Source organism: Desmodus rotundus, chromosome 9 (genome assembly GCF_022682495.2).
Source record: "Desmodus rotundus isolate HL8 chromosome 9, HLdesRot8A.1, whole genome shotgun sequence".
Lineage (NCBI taxonomy): Eukaryota > Metazoa > Chordata > Mammalia > Chiroptera > Phyllostomidae > Desmodus > Desmodus rotundus.
In genome coordinates, this window is record NC_071395.1 from 15,893,703 (window position 1) to 15,915,892 (window position 22,190).

General features: G+C 40.7%; 1 protein-coding gene across 1 annotated transcript in view; it reads right to left on the reverse strand.

Annotated features, from left to right (window-relative positions):
- Positions 1-6,918: 6,918 nt before the first annotated feature.
- The window catches only part of TTC29 (tetratricopeptide repeat domain 29), a 145,082-nt gene continuing 129,810 nt past the window's right edge, over positions 6,919-22,190 (reverse strand). The window contains exons 12-13 of the mRNA XM_045202209.2: positions 8,160-8,222; positions 6,919-7,553 (exon numbers count right to left, since the gene is read on the reverse strand). Coding sequence (XP_045058144.1) covers positions 7,531-7,553; positions 8,160-8,222 — 86 coding nt within the window. The 3' untranslated portion in view covers positions 6,919-7,530. The remainder of the gene's footprint in view (positions 7,554-8,159; positions 8,223-22,190) is intronic.

A 22,190-nucleotide genomic window follows, 5' to 3' on the forward strand; every position in this document is an offset into this window, starting at 1 on the left:
ATTTCACTTGTGGTCCTTTGTTACTCACCAGCTAGCACCTTGTACTCAACAAAGTCGTAACAGTGGGGGAGATGAATAATAAGGAAATGAACAAGTAATCATATAAGATAAATTTAGACAGTGTTTTATGAAGGAAAAATAAAGCAGGAGAAAGGGATAAAGAATCAAGGAGGTAGTAGCTGTTGTGGTGATGGAGATGCATGTGTTATTTTAAAAATAGGGTGAGGAGGGAGGGCCAGTCCGAGGGATGTTTGGGTGGAGAACTCAAGCAGAGAAGTTAAGTGAGTATACAGAAACAGAATTAGGGGCCAATCATTAAGTGTGATTTCAGGGGCATTCAACAGTCTGCATTCTCTACTAAGCTTCTGAAATCCGCTGTCTGAACTTTGTACCTTTATCTTAAGGCTCTATGGCCTTAAAATGCAAATCCCTTTAGAAGAATTACTATGTAAACTTTTATCTATCGATTATTTCTGTGTGAATGAGTTCCAGAATTTTTATGAGGTGGTGAGAATAGAAAATAGTGCGAGACCATGAGAAGTCAGGGGAGTGCAGTGGTTAAGAGCATGAATCACCTGGGTTTCAAATCCTGGCTTTGCATGATCTTCATCAGTTTATTTAATCTCCTCGTGCCTCAATTTCTTCAACTGTAAAGTGGAGATAATAGTATCTATCCTAGTAAGGCTAAAATGATGATGCTATGTTACATTTTCAGAACTTTCCTGGCCCCTCCCAATGGGAGGATTACCCATCCGTCCTCCACGGACTGGCTTGGCCAAGTCACATGTTTGGCCTCTGACCTGTGAGTAAGTGATGTATGTAACTTGTTAGCAGAAACTTTAAGAGCCATTGTATATGTCCACTATTCTCTCTTTTCTGCCTCAAGAATGGTGATGTCTTAGAGAGGGGTTTCCTCAGCCTGGTTCCTGAAGTAGAGAGAACAGGAAACACAGCCTCAGCCAAACCCGACATGTAATAGAAGTGAGGAATCTGCTACGTTGTTGTGAGCCATTGAGATTTGGGGTCATTTCTAATTGCTGTATTGCTTTGCCTATTCTTATTGGAATAAATGAATTATTTCTAACATACTTATAACAGCATGTGATGCCTAATGCACATTAAACAAACAAACAAATAGGATTTTGAGGAAGTCTGGCTGTTGGAAAGAAACTGCAATAGAGTACTCGTCTGGGACCACAAAACCCAAGTTCTTGACTATTTCCTGCTTGTACATGATTTTATTGTGTGCTATAAATATAAAATATTATATGTGTCATTGTTCTTGAGATATGAACTAGATATTAGAAATAAGATTTGAATGATTTGCTAATGTGTTACATTATGAATGTTTCCAAAATATTTCTTATGGAGTCTTCACTCTCTGGCTTCTGTGTCTACTTCTTAAGAGTACAGATTATCTGGTCTATTAAAAATCTGTACACAATGCCTAATACAGTGGTCTCACAAATGATCTCCCCTTAATCCCTTTGGACTAATTAGAAAACCACAATAATTTATCCCTTCTTTCTCTGAATGGTTTGAAAAAAGGAGAGTCTCTACATTCTGTACACGGGCTGAGAGTGACCGTGGTCTTCCCAGCCACATGTGTTTGCGTTGTTAGCTAAGCTATCGTACTAAAACCCAAAGCTGATATTTCTCCTTAGATTTTTCTACTGGAAATTTAATTATTTCTAAGTTTTTTTCCATAGATTGTTTCTGGTAGATAAATTGGATAAAGAATGAAGAATCTTCTTTTTTCTTGTTTATATCTACTAAAAAATCACAGGTTTAAGAACATTTTAGAAGTTGATCATAGCAATATTAGCTCTTTAAAAGGGTAGATTAAGGGAAATTGTGGCTAAAGCATGATGTTTAAATCTGAATAACTTCCTCCTTGAATCACTGAATGACATAAAAAATGTCTAAGCTGTTAAAGAATACCCATAATAAACATTTAGTGTATGGAAAAGCCTTTACTGAAACCTGCAACTTTTTATGTTATCCCTTATAAAATTGTTTAAAATGATCCTTTAATTACTTATTTAATTACAACCTAAAGTACTTGGTCATTAAGGCTAATAGGGAAAAAATTAATCCCCCCAAAATAAATAAACTTTCAAGAAAAAAATGAGAAAAAGTAGTACATTTGACTGAAAAAGGAAGTTTTGATTGGGGACTAGAAGGCGTACATATATTTTTTCTTCCTAAAAATAATTCTTTATTATATAGATACATTTAGAGAAAATAATATATACTGGTGTTTCCACCAGATGAGTTAGCTTTGTACAATCTTTATATAATTCTCTGTTTACTTCAGTTAGATATTTTTAAAGAAATACAACTTTACAGGTGTAATTGCTGCCTCACGTATATCCCTCCATGATGCCATTTCCCTCCCTCCCTCCGTAGAGATAACTACTGTCCTGAATCTGTTCATTATTCTTGTGCTATTTTTGTTCCTTAGCTACACAAACACAACATTTGTTTTACATGTTTTAAAATTTTGTTAAAATAATATGTACGCATTTTTCTGCAACATTTGTTTTTGTACAAAACTATGTTTTTGGAGATTTATCTCTGCTGGTACACGTTAGCCTTGTCGTTCATCAACTGCCATAAACAGTTTCTATTGCAGGAACATCACAATATATTCACTTCATATTAACAATACTTTTCAGTTTTTCATTACCATAAAGGACACAGTAAAAGTTCTCAGTTTGTCTCCCCATGCAAATGGGAGAAAGTTTCCTTAGGGCACATGCTCGGAAATGGTTGCTGCTTCATGGGTACGAACACCTTCGGCTTCATTAGATAGTGTCAAATTGCTCTCCCAACAGGCCCCAAGCTACCACTCTTGCCCTCCTGTATTCTCACTACACAACAGCCAAGTTTGAAGTCTTTGAAGTTTAAAAGTTTGAGTGACTTCCCACTGGTATTCAGAATAAAATCTGAACTCTGTACTCCAGTCTAAAGATACTTATGATCTGGCACCTGCCTAATTCTCCAACTTCACCCGGTACCACTCTCTCCCTCTCATTGTTCTGCGGTCACACCTTCCTGCCTCGCGTCCCCGCCATCCCCCCAGACTCTTTCTTACCTCGGAGCCTGTGCTCGGCTGCTGGAATGCCTCTCCTCTGGAGGGGGTGGTTCACCCTGCCGCATTTTCTCATCTTGCAGGTCTCAGTTCAAATGGTACCTCCTCAGAGGCCTTCCTTGATGACCCTATTTATGCCAAATAGTCCTTTCCCCGTTATTATCCATCACATCTCATTTGCTTCTTTCAAGATTTTATAACAAAGCCTTGTTTACTTACTCACTTGTTAGGACTTTGCTTGTGTTCTCCATCTTGAATGTTGGCTCACGGATACAGCTTCTTGTTCCGTCCGTGGCAAGCTGCAATATCCTCGCTGCTTGTTGCTCCAATAATGACAGGTCAGGACATGTGGTTTAAAAGCTACAATAAACCCACAGCATCTTGGACAGTGAGCAAAGGGGAATAAATAATTGCACTGGGAATCTCAATCTTGAATGAATCATGTCACTTTAAAAAGAAATGGGAGTTTTCTACAACGTGTAAAATGGACAAAATGAAGACAATTTCTTGTAGCTCTGATGGCCTCCTTCATTCCTTCTTCCTCTCCCTATTTTCTTTTCTTTTTTAAGCCTACATTGAACATGCATATACGGATGAGTGGCAGATTTAGGATTAGAAACTCTTTGAGCTGCTAAAGAAGAAAAATGCCATGTAGTTCATTTTACTGATTAAGCAACAGAGGGTTAAAAATGAGGAACCGCCCCCCCCACAAGGTCATAAAAGGAAAAGACCAGGAGTTATTTTGTCTTTATTATATATTCTTTTTCTTTCATCAATTATACATGTTCATTGGAAAATACAGAAAATATAAAAATTAAATTTGTATCTAGACTTTCTATCTGAAATTCTACATTTTAAAAATAACAACTATTAATGTTTTGTTGTATCTCTTTCAGAAATTGCTTCCATAAATATTCAGTAATATAAATAAACCAACATAAATTTTAGGGGTCGCTCTTAGACATGCTCACTAATATAAATAAACCAGTACAAGCCTGCATGTATATATGTGTATATCTATATTATCTATTTATCTCTTTCATCTATCAATGTATCTACATATTCTGTTCATTCTAAATAACTGTCTTCTTTCCTCAATTAATAATAATATTCTTTTTCCCTGTCATTATACATGTAAATCCAGGAGCAATATTCAAAATATTTCATGATTACTACTACTTCACAGGTACCAAGCAATGAGAAAGGACAGGCTGCGTCAGACTTCAGCCCTTCAATTGCTAGGCCGGGCAGAGCTGGGGGTAGAGGGCTGAGACCCTGCCAGGGGAGAGAATGGGAGAGCACCCAGGCACTGGGTAGAAGGCGGGGACCCAAGGCAGCACTGCAGAACTCCTAAATCCTACAGAAGTATTTCTGTATTTTAATGGCTAGTTTATACGTTTGAACGGGCAAGTGAAATTCCAGCCCTGTCGTCACCGTCCTTAGTTATTGCAAGTTGTCCCACGGTGCAGTAGGTCGATTTATGACCTGCGAAATGTCTTGCTTAATCCCAGGAACCTGTGCCTAAGAGGACCTATCACCATCATGATTTTATTATGCTGTATGGCACAGTTGACTTTAAAATAGGAAAGTTATCTAGATGAGCCTAATCTAATCACATGAGCCCTTAAAAGCAGAGCGCCTTTTTTCTGGCTGTTGCAGAAAGGGAAATTAGAGAGCTCTGAAGACGGAGAAGGACTCCAAATGCCATTTTTGCTTCCAGAATGGGAGGGGTTACGTGAAGGGATGCTGGTGGCCTCCAGTCGCCAGCCAGGACACAGAGGCCTCAGTCGTACAGCTGCAAGGAAACGAATTCTGCCAACAGCGTAAATGAGCTTGGATGTAGGTTCTACCCCAGATCTGTCAGATACTGAGCCCAGCTCAGCAGATGCCTTGATTTTGGTCTCATGACGCCCTAAACTAACAATTTTCAGCTGGTGCATCGTGAGAATTTTTAAAACATGCAATACCTCATTATTTAGTCAGGGGCACTGACCCTAGATTATTAAATTAAAAATGACAACAGTAACCCTCTGGTGTGAATGAATCAAAATTATACCTATTTTTTGTCAGACCAGCAAAACCATATATTTTTGGCAAGCCACAGAATTTTAGTAATGAGTTTATGTGTGCCATGAGATGAAAAAGGTTGCAAATCACTGCCCTAAACAGCCAAACCTGCTTGGCCTCTGACTGACAGAACTGTGTGCTAATAAATGAGTACTGTTGGTTTTTTTTTTTTAAGATTTATTTATTTTTACACAGAGGGGAAAGGAGGGAGAAGGAGAAGGAGAGAAACCTCATGTGAGAGACCTACATCGATTGGTTGCCTCTCGCACACCCCCAACTAGAGACCTGGCCCACAACCCAGGCATGCACCCTGACTGGGAATTGAACTGAGGACCTTTTGGTTTGCAGGCCAGTACTCAATCCACTGAGCCACACCAGCCAGGACATATTGCTGTTTTAATTTGCATTTCTTTGACCACTAGTACATGCAGAACATGTTTAAAAGTTTAGGGGTTCAAGTGGTGATAAGCTTACTATTCTCTGAAGCCAAATTTATTCAACTTGGTAAATTCTAGATTGTCCCAGAAAATAAAAACGTTTTTAGAAATATTGAGGTAATTTGTATATATTTATAAAAAATGTTCAGGACAATAACTTATAACGGCATTCAATTTCATAAAATTTATAGATAAGATGCTACAAAGAACTGTTATCTCAAGTAGAGTTTGAGAAGCTGGATACAAAAGCAAGATGTGTGGGAAGAAGAGCAACTTCTTAGTGAAGTATTAATTACACCTATAGCATTTGAGGTTTTTTCTTTAATTTTTAGTCAGGTGAACTTTTTAAATATCCCAAAATAATTGTATGACTGTATTACTGTCCGGGGTATGCTTTATAATTTCTATGGTATGTGTGTGGGGGGTGGGTGGGAGGGGAGATTAATATCAGTTAGTGATAACAATATCATGTGATCTTATTAAAATATCTGGGTAAAATAACTTGGAAAAAGGGCCTTAAAGCTTTTCACCTAATGGACGTTATGTTCATTTCTTTTTCTAAAAACTCCCTATATTTTACCTTTAAATGAGACTCTTGAAAGTTAACCAAATATGTCTTCGATACATTTCAAAATACGCCATCACCCCTGTGTAGATATGCTGTCACACTCTGTGAGAGGAAAGGAAGGCCCCCAAAAGGGAAAGAGTAGGGGGAGGGGAGAAGGGTGAAGGGAGGGTCCTTTAAAATTAGATGGGAGGCTACCCACCAGTATATTTTCAGCGTTACCTAAAATGTGGGTGTACAAAGATATTTGCTTACTTATGAACTGGGATGCATTTTTAAACCACCTTTAGAGAATCTTATTAGAGAGCATGAAAAACAGAAATGGCGTAATATTGTAGCAGCTTTTAAAAGGAGACGCTGAAAGCGAAAGTAATTACAGTTCATTACAGAATGCTGTATTTCAGGCACTGCCATTTAGATCGAAAAGGAATTAGAGACCACTGTAAACAGTTACGCGTTCTCTGTGAGTGGTCCTTGCTGCATTATTTATGGAAGGACCTTTTACAGGTAAGTACTAGCATTTGATGCAATTGTGATTTGCATCTGTCATCATAAAATCTTGATTTTTTTTATCAGGTTCACCAATAAAAATGACTCAAATTGAAATTTAAGGAGAAACCGCCAAAGAAAACTTTTGATTAAATCTATCGGACAGGAGAGCAGGGTGGCAGCTCAGCATGTGACTGTGAAACCTGGTTTCTGTTGACCTTACCAACAGGTTTATGTTTGACATGTCTAACTTCCTGAAGTGTTTTCAAAGATGTGGGCCTTTTGATTAAAAATATTCTCACAAAACTTCCCAAACATGTTTTCCAAGATTTTATTTATTTATTTTTTGAGTGAGGGGAAGGGAGGGGGAGAGAGAGAGAGGGAGAGAAACGTCGATGCAAGAGAGAAACACCAACTAGTTGTCTCTAACATGTGACCCAACCAGGGACCCAACCCACAACCCAGACGTGTACCCTGACCAGGAATCGAACCTGCGACCCTTCGCTTTGTGGGGCGAGGCCCAGCCAACTGAGCCACACAAGTCAGGGCTCCAAACATTTTTAAAGGAACCTTAATTTAAAAAGACACTTGTGTCTTATTATTCTTGTAGAATAGTGGACAAAAGGAAAAAAATTATAGTTTATTTTATGGATCATTGTTAATATGAAAGCATTTGGGACATATTTTATTTTCAAGGAGTTAGATGTTTTAGACAAAATGTGTAGTAGTGCATTGCAATGCAAAATCCAATGAAAACACAGTCATAGTTTTATTATAACTCCAGCTGTGTTATTTGTAACATACTTCTACATGGATAATTGAAGACTCAGGTGACATGATACATTTCTTCTTGCTTTGTTGCTAAGTCAAAAGCTGGTTTAAATCTCGTTTTTTTGATTATCTGGAAATCAGAAATAAAATAAATGATATAATTAAATTTTATATTGGGTTAGGAAGTAAAAGACACTTGCTTTGAAAAATATTATTTTGTTTTCTGTAATTTTCAGACATAGCTTAAAAGATTAAAAATACTTAACCATCTGTGATATATAAAAGTGAATCTCTGATTTTTTTTTTAAAGCAGTGTTTCAGTGAAATAAGCCAGTCTGAGAAAGACAAGCACCACATGATTTCACTCATATGTGGAACGTAATGAACAAACTGAACTAACAAGCAAAATAGAGAGACTCAGATAGCAGGCTGACAGCTCTGGGAGGGACGCGCTGTAGGGTGGAGGGATTGAGCATAAAAGAAAAAAGAGAGAGAAAGAACTCATAGACACGAACAACAGTGTGGAGATTGCTGGAATGGGAAGCGGGTGAGTGGAGGTGGAAGAGGGGACAGGGGGATAAATGGTGATGGAAAAATGAATAAATAAAATCATTGTTTCAGTATTAGCTTATCAAGTGTTGGTTGAAATTATTCTTGTTTTTTGAAGAATTTGATTATACTTAGTATCTTTACAATGTGGTTACTTAATAGAAACTTTTTACTTGACTTATCTTACCAAGTTCTTCTTCCAAATGCTCTGAGGTTTGATATAAACTTTCCAATGTGGCTCTTCTAGACTCTTTTAAAGAAAAAAAAAGATGTATAAGTTTAATGGTTTATGACAAATACAACTCACAGTTATTTTGAACTTGAACCTGGGAATCCCTTCTCAGGGATATCTACCCTCGTCACCTGAATGATAAAGGGGTATGTCTCACCTGTGTTACCAGGGCAGATAATATTGGCCGAAGATGGCCGCAGCAATAGCCTCCACTCTGCATGCTCCTCAACAGTGTGGCCTGCCCACTCCCCATCCAGAGGTGGAATCTAACTGCCCTCCTCTTGGGCTAGGCGGAGGACTGTTCTGTGATCAACAGAATGTGGAGGAAGTGCCTGCCTGCCTTCTGAGGTGAAGTCCAAAAAGGCTGCAGCTTCCACTCGGTAAGTACTCTCAGGATGCTTACTTTGGCAGAAGCCGGTCATCATATAAGAAGTCCTCCCACCCTGAGGCTGTCATCTTGGACAGGCCATGCACAGATGTCCCAGGTGACAGTCCCAGCTGAGCCAAGCCTCGCAGCCATCTCACTGTGGCTCCAGTCTGGGAGCAGAGCTGTCCTGGACTTTTCAAACCAGCCCCTCTGTCAGCTGAGTAACACCATTGGCTGACGTCAGTTGATGTCTGGCCAAGCCACGCTTGAATTTCTAACCCGCAAAATTCTTGTGAAATATCACATGCAACTAGAACAGCCACATTTTGGGGATGAGATGACTTGTCAAAGCAACACTCAGGAGGAAACTTAGTTGAGAGAGCAATATAAAGTATCCAAATAGTGAAGTAACATATGGGAAGTTTATAGGTACATATAGACATGTTAATTTGTTACTGAACTTTCATCTCTGCCCTTCTATCTTTAAGTTGAAGCCACTGGAACTAATCTAGTAAGATGCTCTTCATCCTCGCTCATGACAGGCCTCCCTTTCCAGGCCCCCTGTCCTTTCTTGTACTCTGTCCCCTCCTTCCACCCACCACAGTTCCTGAAATATTTCCACTGTGTTCTCCCCTTACTTTTAGAAATGCGCTTTATTTTCTCGCTCTGACAGGCACTCGGCTGTCCTGTGAGGACACCACCAGGCCAGAAGCCCTCTTTTTGTTTTTGCTCTTCTCCGTTTTCTGAACACTGGACATGGAGATGGGTAGGTGTCCTCCTGATGCTCCATTGTTGTCTTTCAGGACCTTCGGCTTCCCTCCTTTTCCTAAAGCTCATCTTCCCAGTTTACACAATCAAGTAGTGTTGTGGTACCTACAACTGGTGTTCTCTTTTGATTTCAGCATCGGCTGGTGGTCACTTCACCACTACTCTCTTAGTTTAGCACGTGGGAAATTCTTCCTCAGTTCCTTGAGCTCCGTCCCTTTAGATCTGGTCCTTCACCCTAGCACAGTCATTAATTCCCGTGTCATACTTAGATCTAGTCATTCCCAGTGTCCGCAGGTCCCCCTTAGACTCAGTTTCCTGCATTTAACTACTTGACTGGTGGTACTTATCTTTCTTGATTACTCCCTCTAATGCCCTAACCCCAGGAATTCTTCACACTGGCACCTCCCATCCTACCACCTTTTCAGTGTTCCTCCCCATTTTGATGTCCTCTTCTCCTTCTTTATGCAATTTAAATGCATGGTCATTCACTTTTTGGCACGTAGCCTGACTACCGATCTCCCGCTTTGTCAGACTCAGTCCCAGAACTGTAACCCCAGTTAAATACAACTCTGCCCATGCCTCTCATGCACCACATAGCTCAATGGGGCTGGAAAAAAACACACAGCAGGGCCTTGCTTTAAATTCATGGCCATTAAGGTTTTTAGGTGATCCTATTAGACATTCTTAGTCACTTCATTCTTCTACTTGACTAGATGTCTATTCAAATTTTTCTTCTATTTTCTCAAACCTCCAACCCTCCACGTGCATCATCATTCTCAGCTGATGATTTATTTTCTTGTTCCATGGAGGAAATAAAAGACAGCTCTGTGTCAAGAGTAACTCCCCCCGCTGTCTCTTCCGTGTGCTCCTATCGAAGGCCAAGCCCTCTACTTCCTCTCTATATCTCATCCTCTCCTGCCCACCACACAAGACATGGCTCTGCTAACTCCTGCCTCCCATGTCAGTTTTTCCTCTCTACTAGATCTTCATCAGCACAGAAATATTTCGTTGAAGTCACAAGACTAAGTTCTCACCAATGAATGTGGACAGAGTGATACATTCTGCTTCTGGGCCTGAGTGTTAGACATAGGGCATTCATTTTTCCAGGAACGTTCCCTTTCCTCAGTCTTGAACATGGAACATGTTATGATTCAGTTCCTACCATGTAGACAATGACAAGGCCCTAACTTAGTGGTTCTCACCTGGGGGTAATTTTGCCCCACCGGGGACATTTGAAAATACCTGGAGACATTTTTGGTTGTCCTGAGTGGTAGGTAAAAGTGTTACTGGCATCCAGTGGGAAGAGGCAGGGATGCTGCTAAACCTCCGACAATGCCCATCACATGCATCCCCATTCTCCTCCCTAACAAAAAATCATCCAGGTCAAAATCTCAATAGCGCAAGACTGAGAAACCCTCTCCTAGAGCGTGATGGGGCAACAAGATGGAAGGTCATGGCCCCCTGAATGTCGATGGGGATACCTCATAAATAGAGATGGCTCACGTAAGAAGTAGGAAAGAAACACTCTTATATATACTAAAACTACTGTACTTTCGGGACTCTTGTGATGGAAGCTTAGCTGTTCCCTTAACTAGAATGTTCTACCATTCCTTTGATGTGAATAGCTAGTGTGGACTTCTCAGTTTAATATTCTTAATCGCATCACACCATATAGAAACCCGCTTGCTGCCTATTTTACACTATCTACTGTCTTACACTCAGCATTCTTGGTATAGAAGGATGTAACAATATCGTTTAAGCTGGAGAAATCCTTCCTGGATTTCCTAAGTTTGAAATTATGCCTAGGTGGTCTCAAATAATTGTTTTAAACTCATTCCTCAGATACTGAGGAATAGTGACTTTTATTGTTGAATATTTTTCAAGTAGATTCTCTGAGAAAAATAGTTATATCCATAGCTATTCTTTTCCACTTAAGGCCACATCTTCTAGTTTAAATAGAAGACATTGATGTTCCCTCTGTGCTAGGAAACCTCAGCGATGTTTCATTTACACAAAGACTTGAACTCATCATTCATGTGTTCCGATACTTCTGTCTATTTGCAACAAGGAGAGCACCACGGGGCTGTTTGCTCTTGGCTCTGTAATTGCAAAAGCACTCACTGTGATTCTTAGCCTAGGCTTTCTGCCACGAGTCTGACCGATGCTGTGATCTGAGATGTTTGGTTGGTAGGACTTTGAGGAAGCTGGATGATGAGAACAGTAGCAGGGGAAACCAGGCCAACACAAAGTTGAGATTCTGACATTTGCTTATATTGTCTACCATTTCAGAAGAAACAGGCACTTATGTGTGGCTAGTAATGAGGACTCTCAAATGGTAGATCCCTCAAGGCGGCAGCTAGAGGATCTCATTTATACCATCACTTAGCCCGTACTATACTAAAGAGCGATAGAATAAGTCAGCGAATGCGGATTTGCAACAAACCTACCACCCCACCCCTTTATTTAAAAACAATGGCATATAGCTTTCTGATAATAAAGTATTATAACTAAATGAGATTTTAAAAACGTTATCCATAGAAAAGTATGAATAGAAATGGAAGCGACACTACCTAGTAGTTTTGTCACTGAAAAGGTGAATTTTTACAATTTTGTCATGCAAAACATTTTTGGTGGCCTTATTCTCAAAAAAAAAAATAATAACGCGCACATAAAGGTTGTGTCCGGGTTTATAGACTTGGACCCCTGCTAATGGATTCAACCTTCCCACGACAAATCAAAGGTACCGTGTGCTCACATGAATACACAGTAGTCATTACCTTAAATTTAAAACTCACTGTAAACAGCAAACCCACAGAGCAGCATATGAAGGCTGTATTGTATCCGTGTGGTCTGCAGAGAATTTCTTCATGTGGCTTTCGCCTTGTTGAAATATATGTTGCAGTTCAAAGCTAAAGGGATTACTCCTGAATAGTCATCACAGGGCTTGATTACGTTCGTATATCATATTTAGCTGGACCCTGCAGGCTATTATTCCATTAGCTATGCTGGTCCTGCTGTTGTCAAAAAGTTGATCGCCGAATGTTAAAAGACTCTGCTTTCTGTTCACCTTACCAAGATGGCTCCGAAGGTTTTGTTAAAAAATAAAACAGATTGTGCTTTATGAAAATAATTAAGAATAAATACTATGTATAAAAATGCTCACATCTTATGGCTGATTTTGGCATTATGTCATGGAGAGATTATATTTTGCTTTATTACTTCTGCACATTTTACTTAAAGTCATAGATTCCATTTTAGGAGAGACAGTACTTTTTCTCACTGATAGTAGAGAGTCGCAGAAACTGATTTCTGAAACAAAAAGAAGTCTTTCCCTCCCTTCCATGTATTCAAATCATATAAAATTAAAACCACGGAAGTAAGCCCAGTACATCAATATTAATACAATAGTACATCTACAATGGCCTAATTACAATAAGGTTTTGTCAGGCAACTGTACCAAGGAGGAAAGAGTTTTCTTTGGAGGAAATATGTGTATAAACTGAAAATCTGCCATTCACACTTGATCATCAGAAAAATCACTTCAAATAAATAACGTTGTTTTTAAGTTATTCTTTAGACAATGGTTTTGTAGTTTCAGTCACAACAGTTAACATATCTTAAAGCAATGAGTTAAATACATAGTCTTATAAACCCTGAATCCTCTTACCAATACAAAGTATAATTTGATGTTTGCTTTTTAACCCATGTTATTACAAATTAGCTATATATGATACTCTGGTTTCTCTTCAGATCGTATACATCTTTCGCCTTTTACCAATTAGCTATATATGAAGTAACAAAATAATAGTAAACCCTTGACAAAGACATGGACAGTTGTGGTTCCAGCATTTTAAACAGACTGTGCGAACGGGTCGGCGGCATCACATCACTCAGTGGGAGCAATGATGGTCTTGAAGCTGCCGCGGCTGAACAGCTCGTTTCTGGCTCGTGTTCCCAGAGCGGTGCTGGATTGGTGCAGGGCTCGTGCCCTTCTTGGCACACTCCTCCTTGTAACGGATGGTGCGGAGAATGGCTGGTCAGGGATGCAGCCTGTGATCCTGGAGCACAGCCAGACGCTAATTTGGGCCTCATTAGCACTGCTCTTGAATTGACAACTTCTCAGCAAGTTTTTGTGCTTCCTGATATTTCTCGTAGATGGTTGCCTTTGCCATCCCATTTGATACACACAGCAGAGAAGGGCTAGGTACAACAAGTCAAGAGGAAATGCGGGGCACATTCAGCTGGGATGGCAAAGAGACTAACGGAAGGACTACTGGGAAATGAGGACAGGGCTAAGGAACCCACAGGGGTGCGGAAGCACCGGCGACTTGCAACAGAGGGATGCTGTGCCATTACCTTCCCTGGGGCGGAAGGTAAAGGGGGAGAGGATGGTGTTATTGGACCCTGAGGGAGAAACAGAGATTCAGAATAGGGGTCACCTGGTAGAACCTAGAAGCAGCAGTTGTAGAGTTTGACGGCTGCCAGAACTAAGCTGAAGTCAGCGGCAGAGAGATAATTCCCTGACTTCTTTACCCTCCTCACCTCTGGTCTCCTGCTGGTGGCTCCCCTTAGATAAATCCAAACCAGGAGGCCAGAAGGCAAGTGAACCTGTGAGACGCATCTGAAGTCAGTGTCTTGAGACACAGGGCAAATCGGGACAATGGATCATGGGTATGTGTGTGTGTGTGTGTGTGTGTGTCAAATAGCATATAACAGGGTTTGGAAAACACACAAACTCCATGTTCTTTTCACAAACAGACTACTTTAGAACAAAGGATTATACAGGGTCTGGCAGAAGTAAGGCCTGCTTGAATATGGTTGGTAGGGGACATGAATGTCTCACATGAGACGGACAGAAATTTGACCACTTCACCTAAAATGCCATATGGTGTGCTTATTGTTATGTTACAGAATTACATGCTTATGATTTTGTAATACAAAAGGGGCATTATTCATACAGGATGCTGTATAGGAGATAATATTTTCAATGGATAATCTAGAGATATAAAAATTAATATTTTTGCAAAACACAAATTTTCCAATATATGCTGAGATTTCCAAACAAAAGACACTGTAGATATACAATATCCAGTCCAAATATTGTAAGATGAGTAAATATGGACCTTGTCATCAGCAAAGGCCCTAGTAATTTCTAATTCCTGGAAATAGATCTTCCTTGAAAAACCAAAACAATTCTCCTACCAGTACTACTAAAAGCTAGTTAAAAATGCAGACCTAGTCAGTTAGAATCTGCATTTTTAAAGGGATCTCAAGGTGGTTCATTTGCTCATGAAAATTTGAGACTCACAGTTTTATATAACCTTACTCTTACTTACACTATCTAACACAGAAGAAAAATAGCGTGGCCTGTAAAGGTGAAGCACTAGTCGCTTGTCTTTTGTTCAGTTGCAACATTCAGAGCATGTGTAGAAATTAAATGTTCCCATAGGCTGAGAAAGTAGTTTGTGCTGGGGAATGCAGTTAGGACTTTTTAATAAAAACTTCTCCACACCCTGTGCTCCAGGTATTATTTTCCCTGTTGTACAGGAAAGGAAACCAAAGGTTGGGGGACTAACTGGCTCCATATCACACATACATAGCTGGAGATTCAAACCCAGGTTGGTTTGGATCCAAACCTCATGCTTTTCTTTTAAAATTTTTTTAATGGAATCTACTGGGGGGACACTGGTCAGTAAAACCACATGGGTTTTGAGTGAACGATCTATGACATGTCATCTGCATGCTGCACCACGTACTTACCACCCGAAGTCAAGTCTTTACAGCCCCCCAAAGTCTCCCCTTTGCCCTCTTCACCCCCCACCTGCCTTTCCCAACAACCACAGATGCTGTCTGTATCCATGTGGGTTTTTTCCTTCCTAATCCCTTCACCTTTTCCCCTCAGCCCTTGAACCCCACTCCCCTCTGACAGCTGTCAGTCCATCCTCTATGATTCTGTTTCTACTTGGTTTGTTAGTTTTTATTTTGTTCACACATAAGTGCGATCATATGGTATTTGTCTTCTGTGCACCTGACTTCTATACCCATCCTCACTGCAGTGAATTCAGAGACAGGTGAGCAACAGGGAAGGCTGCTAGGCCACTGTGTTGTGTGGGGCAAGGAGAGGGTGATTTACCGGACTTTGCAGAGAGCTGCTGTGGAAAGCCTACACAGTTCTCAGTTGTTATTGGTCCATTTAACTTCTTGTTTTCTAGAGACTGCTTCTAGTGCAGCAGTTAGAAAAACTGCCACGTGCCCAGGGACGTCCCTGCAGGCCCCCGCTCTGACACACAGGCCAGGACAACTGAGCCTGGACTAATCCTAATCCAGGGTGTGCGTCACGTGAGTTGTTGTTGCCTTTATTTCATTTTACTTTGACTGAACTCCTAACGGATTCAGCTTCATAAAGTCAGAAAAAGAGGGGAAGAAAGCAATTTATTCCTGTTTTCACTGGAGCTCACTGCAGACATGAAATTTCTCTAAAAATGCAAATCATTTGGTGCAACACCAGTGAAGCTCAGTAGCTAAAGCTCTTAGAGGCAAGCGCTTTCCCAGGCCTAATGTTTTTATGCCAAGTGATTGAATAAATCGATCCATTTGTCACAACATCTTCACTTAAGTTTCTTACCCCCGGATGAATGTGTGTAAAGGTACTAGAGGACTTTTCTTTATCACTAAGAAAACTGATTACACTTGTTAATTTGGCTTTTAATCTTAGGTATGTCAAAATAAATGCCATAAACGAGTGTAGAATAAATCAATACAGATCCCTTCCATATCAGATTGATCAAAAAGGATTTGGTAAGACTGTACGATGTGAAATCCGAATGTACAAACTAAGCCCTTACTTATGTAATATGACTTCAGACGCGCTCAGTGTCTGAAAGAAACTCTTTCTGAAAGCAGAAATGGTGCACTTTTGTTGCATTACAGAAAAATCCCCAGAAGGCCTCCCTATCCAAGGTATTTAATGTGAACATTCATTTTTAAAAGATTTCTTATCTCTTGTCCAGCCATCTTGTTAATTCAAGGTGCACCATATCACAGATTTTTTATATGCTACATAAAGCGAAAATTACACTTAACAAGTGTAAGGTTGGTCATAAAAAATAGATAAAACAACACTCTTAAAAGCCAAGATATCACCAGGAAAGGCTATCAGTCATTCTTGTAGAGGAAGCGAAGACAATGAGAAATAAAAATCATACACAAAGACTCCTAAAATGCTGCCCAGACCAGGCCTGGGCCATTACATGTGTTTTTGTAGTGCCCGAGCAGCAAAGCAATTGCTCAGCGCACACTTTTGATTGAACATATTTTTTATTTCGCTTGTATAATAATGAATGAGACAGAGATTCATGCTACTCCACTCTCCGAATGACGCGGATTTTAAGCTGCTCTTCCAGTAGTGGGTATAGTTTATGTTGAACGCATGCTGTATCTCCCAACGGGTAACCCCTATTCATTTTTCATTCATCCCACAGATATTCAACGAGTACCCAGCAAGTGGAAAGCGTTTGTGAGGCAGGTTCTGGGGACTGTTCGAAGCAGTGCTCAAATTAGGTGAATTCGGGAGTGCCTGGCAGAGGGGGGCGGTGGGGAGCTCCGTCTCCAGCCATGGCATGATTCTTTGGATTAGTGCTTGGTCTTCGCAGAAGAAATGAGAGTTTTATATAGAATTTCTTGAAGTAATTAATTTAGGATAGACTAGTAAGGTGCAGGGGGTTTCCAAACAAATGCTACGGCACTATCAGGACACGTAAATGCATTTAAATGCGTGTCTCGGCAAAAATAAGACTGTTGGGTTTTCCATGGTAGGGCTCAGATTCTTTGATAGCTTGGCTGGTTGGTCAAACATTGGAAAAGCAGAGAATCTCTGTGTTAGAGGCTCTCTCCTCAACACATGCACATTATACATCTGTGCATGTATTTTGACTTATAGATAAGTAGGAGACATTCTTGAAAACGTTTTTGTAGTTTGAATTTAAGTATATAATCACCACTTATTTATAGTCTGCAGTTTCTAATCTTTTCTCTTTTCAAAAGTAATATATTCATCTCTGCACCTACAGTACCTTGCATACTGTCTTAGAGATAGTACATACTTAATGTTTTCCCAATGAACATGGTTTGTAGCTTATGATTTACTTTTAAAAAATGTGACATCATAAAATATTGCTTGGCACATATGACCAATCAATGTCTGTTGAAAGAAAGAATGAATGAATATGTTTACTCCTAAAATTTTAGATGAGTGCAGAAAAGATATATAATTAAGACAAACCTATTGGATTGAAATGCTGGATAATTAAAAAAAATTCTCCTGAAGATCTGTGCACAACTCTTTAATGAGTGCATAAGAAATGCTCAGTTCTTAAGAACTACTTTTCCTCCTGAATATATTATTTTCTCATCTTATAAGTAGGAAAAAACCTAAACTTTTAGTCACAACTTCTGTAGTGCTTCAGATAAAAAATGAGATCAAAAAAAAGTTTGAACTATAAAAGTTTAATTGAATACTGAGAAACTTTTGTCTCCCAAATGGCTTTAATGTAAAATAATAAAAGTTCACAAATAGAAAATATATTTAAGTATATGAATAATTTTTCTTGCTTTCATATAAAACATTTTTCAGCTTATATACTCATTAGGCAGTTCTGGATAAAGTTCATTTAAGATGATTGATTGAAAAATCCTTCTTGTAAATACAAAATTTGGGCTTTAAAAACTGTAACTTTCTATTTTTTTGAATAACTAACAGCTAAATTACTAAAGTCTTATTTCCCAGTCCAATTGCATAGCTATTACTATGTGCAGTGAAAATTATCCAAGTTTATCTAACTATGAGTTTTCCCTTGGTCCTCTCAACAACAGATGTTTTGATAGAATTACCTTACATGCCAATAACACTAGTGATTGACATTGTTGACCCTACAGAAAAAAAGGAGATTATTATGTACAATTGCTCCATATAATTTAAAACAGTTAAGTTTAAATAAATACTTATTTAATTTTTCCTTCCTCTGTGAAGATTTCCCTAAATTAGGTGGTTCTCCTTTGCTCTTCACGGCACCACACATCTTAATTTACCAGATGGTGCTAGATGCCAAGTTCCTTCACCCCAGAAACCTCTGTAATGATGGCAGTCAGCATTCTGGAGCCTAGTGGGTTCCCAAGCATTACCTCATCTAATTTGTGGGGATAACACTACTATCCCCACACTACAGGTAAACAGGTAGAGGGCCAAGGAGTCCAAGTGACGCAGCCTGTAAATGGCGGGGTCATGGTCAGAACCTGAGCCTTCTGATCCTGGAGGTGGTGCTCTTCGTCACCCTTCCTTCTGCTGAGTGAATCTTCACTCCACGGAGTCTTATTCCCCCACCTCTGCCTTTCCAAACTCTGCTTAGGATCGCTGAGCCCTGTATTTCCTGTTTTCCTGGTGAAAAAATGTTGTGTCTCAAATTTGTTTTGGAAAATGCCAAGAAACTGAGGATATTTAGTCAATCCGCCTCTCCTTCTGGGGGCTAGGAGGCCCGTGAGGGCTGTGGGGGCACGTGCCGAAGGGTGTAACTGCGCACACTGCTCTCGGCCGGTTGAAGTCTGACTCCCAGGCTATGACCAGGTGAGTACTTCGTGATGCTAGACTCTGCTAGGAGAATGGTTTGTGGCACTCTTGGGACATGAGAAGCTGTGTTGCTGGGGCTATTAAGAAACTCCAGAGGGTATGCACAAAGATTCTTATTCTTATTCCTTTCTGCATTTTTTTTATAGCTGGGATGGCACAGAAATCAGTTTGCACAGCAAATAAACCTAATAGTTAGAGATAAATCCTTGAAAATACTGAAAAAATTTTGTTTACACACATCAGTGTGAACTAACCTTCCTTCCCCCCTCCCTTCTGTCCTTTCTCACTCCCTCCCTTTTACTTTCCTTTCTCCCACCTCCTTACTTTTTCTTTTAAAACAAAATAGTGGATCTGAGCACTAGATTGAAGTAAAGGTTAGATTTGATTAGGCCATATATATAAAACATCTTTGAATATAAGTTTCTTTTCAGAAGAGATTTTAATGGAAATATAAAGCAAAGAAAGATCATGGAAAACACAAAACAAAATAAAGTTCTCAGATAGGACTATTTTTCCAGCAAAAGCATTAGCTAACTTCTCAGCCTGACATCACGAGAGAATCAGTCCCCGGGCCCTGGGCCTTTTACACCTTGCCTACATTAGTCAGGAGACCTTTGGCCCTAGCAGGAGAGGCCAGGCGAGTCTCTAGATCTCAGGTGGAATGTGTTCTCAGGTGGATCTCAGGAGCAGGGCTTTTTAGAAAAGCAAACATACAAGAAACTTTGAAAAGCATAATGGGCCTTACGAGGGTGGGAGAGAGCAACGTAGTACATTCCACCCAGACAGTCAGATTTCACCTGAACATGTGTTTTCAATGCTCTGTCTTGGAAATTTTCTGTTACCGCACTTACAGATCACTGAAAATAGGCGCCTGGCCATGCTCTGCCCAAGGTCCAGTCACGCTGTGTTCAAGCTCAAAACAGATATTGATTTTCATTTCAAACTCTAATGCCAAAATTAGCAATGTCAGGTTGAATTAGAGGTGGATGGCTCATAGAGTTCAAAAGCGGACAAGCTGCACAGCCAGACTACGTTTTCTGGGTTATTTCCTTCTCCTCGTGTCCTAAAGACAACAAAGCACTGAGCACAAGACACCCTTTAGTCCCATGGAAGCCAAAGAAATACGTAGTCCAACTCCACTCACACGTCTTCAGCACATCGGTTTCCTTCATGTCAGTTCAGGGGTGAATACCTCCAGTTGGAGGATTATTAAAGATTGCTTTAATTTTCTTCTGCTGGGCATTTTGCTTATTTTGCTTTTAAAAAACCCAAATTGGTATAGCAGTTTACATGGACAGAGCACTCCTTCGACAGAGTCCCTTGAAGGGGGGCAGGCAGCACGGCCACTGAATTATGGTATCAGCAGGGTGTGGGTCCTTTTATGTGCAGGATTGATTGAACGGAAATCACCACACACTGGGCTGCGGAGAGCTTCCCTCACCTGCAGCAGTTCCTCGAAGGAGCAGATAGAATCCCGCAGCGGGGACCGTCGGAGCATGCATTCACCAGGAGGAGCAAATGCCCACAGACCCCAGACTTGATTTCTCAACAAGGAAGGCAGGAGCGGCTTACTTATCGATGAGGAAGAGTACTGCCGCAATGCCTTCGGGGGTGGGGAGGGAAGGGATCGAGTAGTGCTATCCTCTGAAATACGTCCAGGTCTGTACAGATAATATCCCAATGGGTCTGGCTGTTGCTTATTCTCACTCTGAGTGAAGAAGCTTTTGGTTAGATATCTCCCACGTAGCGATTTGTGTCTGCACAGTGTGTTTGTGTGTCTGTTGTGTGTGTGTGTGTGTGAGAGAGAGAGACAGAGAGAGAGAGAGAAAGGAAGGCAGGGGGGAGGGATGAAGATGGAATAGGTTTGCAGCAGCAGAGAGAGCACTCAGAGGTTCCTCAAATACAGATTTTCCAGGATAAAAGGAGATGCATCTGGTAAATGCCTGCAAGTTTCCCAAGCTGCCTTCTCCTACACGTTCTAGTCCCGCCATGGGTGCAGCGCAGGTATTGAACCACTCCGTGAGCACAGTGGGGAGATGCAGTAGGTGTCTCTGGTAAGCGGGATGGGTGGTGGCCTCTCTGTGCCCCCACAGGTGACATGTATGTCCCTCTCACCAACGCTCGAAGTATGTCATCTGCTGTCATCTGCTTATCTGTGTGTACTGGAGCACTTTGATGGCTGGATTGCGTTTCATTTAGCTGATATTTCCAGGGCCTGGAAAATGCCTGGCTTATGATTTGTGCTTAGAAGTTGATGAATTAACGGGGAGTACGACTACCCCGTAGGGATGTGTGAGTATGTATTAGAGATGGAGAGAGGGAGCAGCCCCCTCACCTTATCATGATTCAGGAGTGAAAATCTGAAAAGTTAAGAAGAAACTGGAAATGGATTCCTTGTCATTCTTCATCAATAGCACACTCCCCAGACTCGGAGAGCAAATCAATGCTGAACACCAGCACCCAGGGGCCTGGTGTGGGTTTGGGACTGTCCCCAGTTTGGGTCAAGCACATGCCATATTCACAGTAGGACTATCGGACAAAGGGTCTGAGAAAGTGATAGGAGTTGGTGGGCTGCTTGGTAAGGCAGGAGTGGAGCAAGACCCTGGAGGAAAAGGGAAGACAGCACCCTGAATTGAGTGAGAGAAAGTAGAAGGCATTTGTTCCTGGATACAGAACGGGAAAAGGAAATGGAGGCAGGCGGGCTGAGAACCTCCAGTCGTGGAGCTGGGACTGGCCCACGATGTTGGGTACAGAGGCAGACAACTTCAGAGTGGTTAGTCACGGCAGCCTTTCTCGTACATTGTATCAAGCCAAGCTTGGGCGGCCAGCAGAGAAGGGGAAGTGAAGAATACCTCTTCCTGTTTTTCAATAGAGTTTAGTTAATGTCTGAACTCTGGGTTGCAGTTCAGTTACTAACTGTAGTCATGCTTACTGCTCCACAGGTGGAAGCGGTAAACTACGGCTGATTGAACAATCTTTGCAACTTTAGAAACCACAGGTCTCCCGGTGCACGATGTCGTGCTCTCTGCCCACCCTGCCGGGTCTCATACTGTGAGGACGTTTTCAATAATTTATGGAACAGCACAATCAAGAGTCAGGAAGGTGGAGGACAGAAAGACTCCTCAAGGTTTTGAAGTGTACTGTACAAGGTTTATTATTCAAGTGCTAATGTAAAGATGGCGACGGGCTTTTAAAAGCATTTTTTTCCTTTCGCCTGCAGTGCTGGCCT